At 36.1% G+C, this 9,259-nt stretch overlaps 1 protein-coding gene across 1 annotated transcript in view; it reads right to left on the reverse strand.

Annotated features, from left to right (window-relative positions):
• LOC110024234 (probable trans-2-enoyl-CoA reductase, mitochondrial) overlaps nt 1-9,259 on the reverse strand; it is a 51,266-nt gene that overhangs the window by 18,991 nt on the left and 23,016 nt on the right. Inside the window, exons 6-8 of the mRNA XM_020724083.1 lie at nt 3,250-3,349; nt 2,971-3,047; nt 2,803-2,881 (exon numbers count right to left, since the gene is read on the reverse strand). Of these exons, the coding sequence (XP_020579742.1) occupies nt 2,803-2,881; nt 2,971-3,047; nt 3,250-3,349 (256 nt within the window). The remainder of the gene's footprint in view (nt 1-2,802; nt 2,882-2,970; nt 3,048-3,249; nt 3,350-9,259) is intronic.

Consider the following 9,259-nt stretch of genomic DNA (forward strand, 5'->3'; position numbering starts at 1 on the left):
AATTCTTTATATTAAATAGGGGAACTTGTCGGCCAATATATTGGTTTCGCAGACCAAACGGATGTCATAATTTTCTTTAGTTTATTTGATCGAGTCTCACTCTCAATTCTTGCGTTCATCCTTCGGGATAGATACATGATTTGAGATAAAGTGCTCTTTCATCTAAACTATGAAAATTATGGGGTCAGTTTGACTTCATCTTTTTCAAAACTAAATTTTTTAAAAACGTCCTTCTGAAGCGGGCAACGGGATTTCAATTCCGATGACCGACAGCTTCTTACGAGCAAACCCCATACCAAAAATAGTGCCGACACACATCTACCTAATTCTCAGTGTAGGCTTCCTAAATTTTAAGAGTTCGCCCTATGTGAGAGTCCATCTACCTAATTCTCAGTGTACGCTTCCTAGATTTTTGGAACACGCTCTAGGTGAGAGTCTATCCACCTAATTCTCAGTGGGCTTCCTAAATTTTAGGAGCACACCCTAGGTGAGAGCCCATCTACCTAATTCTCAGTGTAGGTTTCCTAGATTTTAGGAGCACACGAGCACACAGCACACCCTAGGTGAGAGTCCATCTACCTAATTGTCAGTGTAAACTTCCTATATTTTAGGAGCACACCCTAGATGAGAGTTCATCCACATAATTTTCGTATAAGTAATGAAACTAGGCACTTGATCATGATTCACAAACTGATTAAGACACTAGACATGAGGATGCACTGAGATGTAGTTCATGCTTCCTTAATTAAATCAACAGTGAAATTCCCGCAATGACTTAACCTATAATGAAACTCATTGCATCGGGATTTGAGCTTGGATATTACACTCAAGCAATTGGGGAAAATTTGTTAACGTCATATATGGATCATCGGACTAGGATAAGTCTATGATTTAGGTGGCGAGGGCGATGACGACACTGCTTATGTGTGCTTAAACGAGGGATACAAAGTTGGATTATTAGAATAGTATCTCCTACCTCAAGGATCTTCAATAAGAGAAAGGACCGATGTTACTATTTGCCGACCCTTGATAGGATTGTTGCCCCCGACGCTCTTGTCAGTAGTTCTAGCACGATTAGAGTGACTAGCCTATAGACTATACGACTTTACAAAATATTTACAAAAAAATAAAACAAAAATTTCTTTAGCATGTTAAAAAGAATTCTACATAAAAAAGACTTAAACAACAGTTTTTGCATAAAAATCAAATAATTTTTTATGAAAATTTATAAAGGTCTACAGCTAATCACTTGGATTGAGGTTAAGGACTGCTCTCCATAGATTGTCGAACTAGTAACTCTTGTTCAAGATCGGGAAGCACACAGTTCAACTCTGAGCCCCCACTTTTACCAATGTCTTACACTCAGTCCTGGTCTTTCATATGTAGCTAAGGGTTTCTTTTGCTTATGATTTCTCTCGTTTTTTTTCTGACTATCGTGTTGAGTTTTCTCGGCTTGTTTATTTTTCACGCAAGTTTGTTTAAATCTGCTGCAAATCATATTATGCTCGCAATATTAATCACGCAACAGTAGCAGATGCCCAAGTACACTTTTACGGTTTATCTATGACATTTTTACTTTATTTTACTTTTCAAGTACCTTTTATTTATCTGCAATTTGTTTATTTTGCATGATAAACCAAAACAAAAACAAGACAAAATCAAACTTTGACACCAAAACTGTAAAACACAAACCACCAATTTCTAATACTTAAACCTTGGAGTCATCGCAACGGTAGAAGATTCACAGCTAAATTCGTGGGTAGCACGGCGAGGAACTCAGACCGAGCAATAAGAGGATCTTCTTCAACAATCTCTTTCCTAGTCTAAATAGCAACTCATAGGACTTCGAGGTAGTTCGGTCAGCGCGAAGTAGATCCTCACACCCTCTTTAAGTTCTTGTACAATCATGTTGTGCAGCGTAAGTCCTAACTCGCCCTATATTCCAAGGTTGTCGTGTGATATAACGTAAACCCTCTTATCTTTGTGGTTATTTTCATAATCAGATATTATGCAAATGTAAGTCCCAAACAATAAAATTGGCAGAATTAAACACATAAATAACATCATCTCTAAAATTCAGCCACACATTAAAATAATTTGGGAAGTCATTGAGGTTTTCTCCTCAAAATCTGTGATATCTCCTACATTTCCTTCTTTTGGACTCCTGAAAATAATTGTTCATTTTTTAGCCACTCTCACTCGTCTTTCCGCATCCTACCGTGAAAAACTAAACCTCGAATTCTTGAATACTAATACCTCTGATCATTATCGAGAGTTTTCTCAAGTGACTCAAGTCAATTGGGATGTAATTAACTATAGGAGTATGTCTTTATAAGGAACTTGGAATCCGGGTAAAATAAACCCTATTTAATCTTTGTATTAAATAGGGAACTTGTCGGTCACACATAAAAGGTTTGCAGACCAAATGGATGTCACAAACCTCTTAGTTTGCGGGATTAGGTCTATCGCCGAGGTATACACTTATCTTTCGGGAGGGTGTAGTACTCGCAGTATCGGGCACGATTATGCAAATTATTGGACAAATGAGATCCATTTAATCTCATTTTTTTTTAAATTAAAACACTACTTTCAAAACCTAAACTATATACCTCATATATTTAAATTATATTTCAAAATCAATCAAAAAGTTGACCGACAACATCTATTCTTATTTCTTAGTAATGATAGGTCTCATTTTGTATATGCATAGTTTTACACTTAGCATTCTTTCGTAGCTATTTTATTTTATTTTTTTTAAATGCAATATATGCAATTTCAAGAAGAAGCTATTGTAGAATTCACCTTAAATATAAATGAGGAAGTAGACATAGTGATGGGTTTCTTTGCCATTCCCCCATAAGTCACCATGGTGCCTCCTTGCCTGAAGAATTAAATATTAATCAGTCAACAAACAAATACCTGGCAGGCTGGCAATATTTCTAATTCAGATAAACGTAAGCCAGAAATTACCGTAAGAATTTGAGGACTAAAGAAGCAGAATCTCCGCCAATACAGTTAAATCCAAGAAGAGGTTCTGGTATACCATCCTAAACACATCGATAGATAGCAAGAGAAGAAAGAAGCTAGTCATCTAATGATGAAAAAATGCATGAATACTTCAAGGAATGTAGAAATGAAATGAGCAAAAGAAAAGAAAATTAAGTCTTTTGGGCAAAATAGCAAGCTGAATCAATTAAAACACATCCAGTAAAGAGTCCAACTATTTGATCAAATTAAAAGACAATGTACCAGAAGACTCTTAACATTCTTTACTGACAATTGGCTTTCTGTGTATACCAAATCTGCACCTAATTTCTTCGTTTTCTCCTTAACTTCTTCTGAATCAAGCCTACAGAAGTAAGAAAATAAAGAATGATCACGAAACAAACTGAACTTAATGAAAATAATTAAGAACTAGTATGTGACCAAGTTCAGGTGTTCCGTTTGCCAAGATAGGTTAACAAATTTTGTTTGCTCAAGGACTTTGTATGCACAGTTACACAATTATTAATTCAGTCTATAACCAGATCATTAGCAAGTAATCAGTAAACAGCTTATCCTTAAAAGCTAAATTTCAATAAAGGATTTGTCATTATGCACCGAAAATTAATCTGGTAAGGTATGAACATATCTTGAGAGCCATGAATGGGAAAAAAGTTGTTATCATACATGGATACCATTACAAGTAATGAAAAACAGTATGAAAAATTATGTATGCATCCAAGGGTGAATCTAGAGTCACCCCTAATAATGCATGCAAAGGGTTATCGATATTATATTACATGTGCATCAGCATTCTTTAGTAGAACAAATGTTGAGTATGTAAAATGCAATTTTAGTGGGTGAAATATTAACGATAATCATTCAATATTATAACGAAATTAAATTATATAAAGTGTCTTAAGGTTTCAGTATATTCAATCAAATTCAAAAAAAATGAGAATATAGATGAATATATAAACTTCTAGAGTTAGCAGTTAAAATGAATAACTGCTATGCAGCATCATTCAATAAAAGGATATCCTAATAACTTGTAAATTATATAAAACAGGAATTAGGTTGGTCATGCTAGATGAATCTGAATTTTATAAAGAAAAATTGAATGTTGGTTATTTGTATGCGTTCAGTTTATGATTATCTTGGAAGTTGCCGGCCAAACGAGTATCTCACACAAAATCGATAAAAAGTTTCATTAATAACAAGTCATTTTGATCTTCGGAACAACATGATGAATTTAAATATCAAAGTAGAGGGTGGCATAAATGAGAATGTTAAGTTGAATATATGACAATGAAGAAAAATAAATTACCGAATACTTGTATTAGAGGGAATAGTTGGAGTGATATCTAACAATGATAGAAAACTGAAAATAGAGTCGGGCAATTTGGGCATATGGAACAAATAGCTAAAAATTCGCCAATTAGGCAAGTAAATAAAATTAATATAATTGGATAAGGAAGAAGTGGTGAACTATGAAATATGGATAAAAGTTCAAAATAATTTATGAGGAATATGTTTAACACGTCAATTATCACTTTGCTAAAATGGATATAACATGACGATTTATAAATCTAATTCCAAGTGCTTGGGATAATACTAATGAAGATGATCAGGTGCATTTATACTATTTATGCAACTTCAACAAAATAGAAATCATGCATGTAAAAAATATAGCTATACAGCAGCCAAGATGGTGATTCCAAATTAAGATGGATTAGTAACACATCTTCCCTTCATCTTGGATGGAAATACAGAATAACTTGGTAGTAGGGCCTTGCTGATAAATACTTAGGAATAATGATATATAACGGTATAGGCAAATCATACATAGGATGAGAGAGAAAATAAGATTTTAGGCATATTAGTGATATTTTGAGTAGCTTCTTGTCCATGCAAGTAACAATGGTAATTCTATTTGACATAATCTAACCATATTTAAATAAGTTGGTTAACCTAAATTGATCCCATGGTGTCAAGAGACTTAAACTATTGTTTGATTTTTCTCATTTCTATTTGCTTTAGTGCAGAAAAAAATAGCATGCAAAAAAATAAAAGCAGATGCTGTATGGATGAAAAATAAAACATTATTCCATAGTATTCTTAGAATTTATATAAGTAAAATTATTTTTGGGAAAGTAGAATATAATTTCTGCTAAGAAAGTGACTTAAAAAAATAAAAAAATTTAATAACAAAAGTAGAAAGAAAAAATGTCATAATATAACCTCGTTCTACCGACCTGAGCTTTGTATGTTCTGTGTCTTCATTAATTTAACCTCATTTGGTTTAATTAGGCTCTTTTGAACTCTCTTTAGACAATAGATTTGACTAGCTTAAATAGTCAAGAATATTACTAGGGAAGCCTCATGAATCATGACGCCCTATCATTACCATATTTATTTATTTAAATCAATGTAGAAAATGAGAGGAACCTGTTAGAACTTTCTTTGGCCGCTACCCTCTTAACCTTCCAATAAAGGTTAATACGTAAATTTTAAGGCGGACTTTCCTTTGACATTAAATTTTAAGGCTGATTTTGCTTTGTCTTGAGGAAACTCCAAAATGACCTCTAAAAATTCCCAATTCAGAATGCTTTTTGTGATGACAGGTCCAACCTAAATAACCATACCCTATGAGGATACACATCAACTCTCTAGGAGAAACAACGATCAGAGAAGGTCCTAAGATGTATCACTGGTCATTTCTCTACTAAAAAGCCTCAATAAATCAGACCAATGAAGGCCATATAGCTCTAAATCAGCAAACCAAACAATGGTCAGCACAAAACCAACCACCTCGAGACTGCCAACCCTAATTCAATCTGATCAAGCAATGGTCTACTCGTAATCTACTCAGTTAAGGCTGATCAAATCTTAGTCAGTTCGGTCAAACAACAACGTACTCAAAATCTATCCCATCAAGGCCCCCGTCAACCTTAAATCAACTTATTCAAACATAGCATCAACCAAGTCGATCATCAATCAACTCCAAACTTACTTGGAGGAAGCCGATCAACTCTGAATCAATCCAATCAACTCTGAACAGCTCAAAGTCAAAACAGTCAAACACAAAGTAAAAAAAAAGATGATATTATCTTATTGATGCAAAGAGGGGAATAAATATCTATTACAGTATCTATTAGTAAGGAAATAAATAAAAATATGTTGACCTCATTTTTAGTGAGGTCTTAGTTTCCTACTCCCAGAACCCAAAATCTAATCCTAGGAGTTCATTGTTGACCATCTTAGTAGACTAGTAATGGAGCTCACCTCCCGTAGAACTTCAAACTGTTATAGAAAAACGACGGCAATAAAGCGAAAAATAGATCTAGAAAAATTCATACAAAAAAAAAACGACACAAGATTTACGTGGTTCGGCAAATTGTCTACGTCCACGGAGCTGCAGAGGATTTTATTAACTTGAGGATTACAACGTCGACCACGTCGACTTACAAGAAAACTCTCTTTCTCACCTTCTTTTTCTCCTCTCTCTTTGCCTGAGAACCACCACCAAAGAAAGGTGCTCAAAAGAATAAACCACAATTTTATTCCAGCCTTAAGCAAAAATATTGAAGTAGATTGGAAAGGCAGAGATGCTTGACTGCTTTGCGATGCATGAATTTAAAGCCAAATTAAAAGGCCCACTTAAGGAAGCTTTTAATTAACAAATCCTACAATAAGCAATGACAAGATCCAAAAGAAAAAATGTTTCCTTTTCTCTTAGCAATCAAGTTGGCGGAACCCTTTCTTCACATCAGATAAAGGAGGTGATTAATTCCTTATTTTCGTGATTCCAAATTAAGCATGCAATCATGCTTTAATGGCCATTAAGGCAATGCCATAATTCACGAAATCTGGAGAGGAATAAGGCAGGACATATAGCGTAATTAATAGAAGGAAGGGAATTTAAAATAATGTCATTATTTTAAATGGTTTCCTAATATTCAAAGATTCGCTTAATTTGTATGTAGTGGACCGGGCTCCACATAACCTAACAATTCTCCCACTTGGAGACTGGGACACTAATTGTGCTCACTGGTTGCATCATCCGCTTGTTGTACCGACCTTTTCCTCAAACATGATATCCTCCACCTCTGCAACTCAAAACCTCTGACTTCAAGCTAGAAGTCCAACTGAAGTCGAGCACAACTTCAGTTTCTCAAGTGTAACGCCCTTGGTCAGCATATTTGATACTACAATATACTCAGTCTCTGTAGTGGACAAAGAAACTGTCTTCTGTAGATTAGAACCCCATGACACTGCAGTACCGCCAAGAGTATAAACATAACCTGTAGTACTCTTTCTACTGTCAATGTCTCCAGCTAAATCTGCATCAACATAACCCTGTACCTCTAGGCTCTTTCCTGAGAAACACAAACAAGTTTCTGAAGAGCCTCTTAGGTACCTCAAGATCCATTTCACCGCTTCTTAATATTTTTTTCCAGGATTACTCGTGTCTCTGCTAACAACTCTTACTACATGGGCAATATCCAATTTGGTGCAAATCATAACATACATAAGTGAATTAATAGCTAAAGTATAAAGAACCTTACTCATGTGGTCTAGTTCCTCCTCTGACTAAGGTAAGTGATTCTTGTTGAGTCTGAAGTGACTGCTTAAGGGCGTGCCAACTGATTTGATCTTATTCGTATTGAACCAGCTAAGTATCTTTTTCATATTCTCAGCCTGAGAGAGTTTCAATATGCCTCTAACTCTATCTCTGACAAATTTCATGCCAAAGATTTGTTTTGAGCTCCTAAATATTTTCTTGCAAAGTGCTATGACATCTGCTCTTTCAGATTATTAGTCCCATCAATACTAACCCCTGTAATAAACATATTATCTACATGCAGCAGTAGAATGATATGAAATTGTCAAAACACATAACATAACAACAATGATATGCCTGACATCTGCTGTACTATGCACTATGCATGAAATTATCAAATCTCTTATACCACCTTGTACCTTTTACTGCCATCAGGCTAAGTCTTTACCCAGTACACCCACTTGTTGTGCAATGCCTTCTTCCCAGGGGGAAGTTCTGTCAGCTCCCATATCTGGTTTCCTAATAGGGAATCCATCTCCTCCTTCACGGACAGCTCCCACTTGCTAGAATTTTCATCTGTTAAGGTTTCTTCATAGCTCTGTGGTTCCCCACTGTCTGTCAGCAATATGTAGTTTAAAGTTGGTGAGTAACGCTGTGGTGAACGTCTGCTCCTGACTGACCTACGAACGGCGGCTGGAGTATTGGATCTGCCTGCGGAATAATAGAAATGGGTGCCCCGGACCCATTCTCCTCATTCTCATGTCCGTCCTGCTCTGTGTCCTCTAGTAGATCGTTGAATTCCACGAATTTTGATTCCTGAGGAGCTATTCCAGAATTTGTATTGGTCTTGTCCTTGTACATCATCTTCTCATTGAAAATCACATTTCTGCTTCTGATAATCTTCCGATTCTGATCATCCCAGAAACGATAACCAAATGTTTCGTCTTTATAACCAATGAAATAACATTTCTTTTACCTTAGCATCAAGCTTGTTACGTACATCAGGATTGATTAGCACATAAGAAAGACAACCAAAAGTTTTAAGATGAGAAAATTTGACCTCTTTGCCGCTCCAGACCTCCTCAGGTAATTTACAGTCTAATGGGACAGATGACCCTCTGTTGATCAGGTAAACTGCAGTGCTGACTGCATCTGCCCAGAAGGTTGGTGGTAGTTCTGCGTGCAATCTCATGCTCCTAGCACGCTCATTTATGGTCCTATTCATGTGTTCTGCAACTCCATTTTGTTGTGGTGTCCCCGGAATAGTCTTCTCCATTCTGATACCTTGAGTTGCACAGTATTCCTTGAACCCACCATCGATGTACTCACCACCATTGTCAGATCTCAAGCATTTTAGTTTTAGATCTGTCTCCGTTTCAACCATGGCCTTCCAAGTTTTGAACACAGAAAATACATCAGATTTATGCTTCAGAAAATAAACCCATATCTTTCTGCTGTGATCATCTATGAATGTGACGTAATAGCGAGATTCTCCAAGAGATGCCACTGGGGAAGGCCCCCACACATCGGTGTGTACCAGTTCTAGTTTTCCTGCCTTTGGCCCCTGCCACCATTCAGGAAACTGACCTTCTTCTGCTTTTCCACGATGCAACTTTCACACATGCCGAAATCAACGGACTTTAGTTCTGTTAGCTTGCCTCTGGACTGAAGCTCTTTCATACCTCTCTGACTTATGTGTCCGAGTCTGCAATG

This window comes from Phalaenopsis equestris, unplaced genomic scaffold, assembly GCF_001263595.1.
Source record: "Phalaenopsis equestris unplaced genomic scaffold, ASM126359v1 Scaffold000251, whole genome shotgun sequence".
Classification (NCBI taxonomy): Eukaryota; Viridiplantae; Streptophyta; class Magnoliopsida; order Asparagales; family Orchidaceae; genus Phalaenopsis; species Phalaenopsis equestris.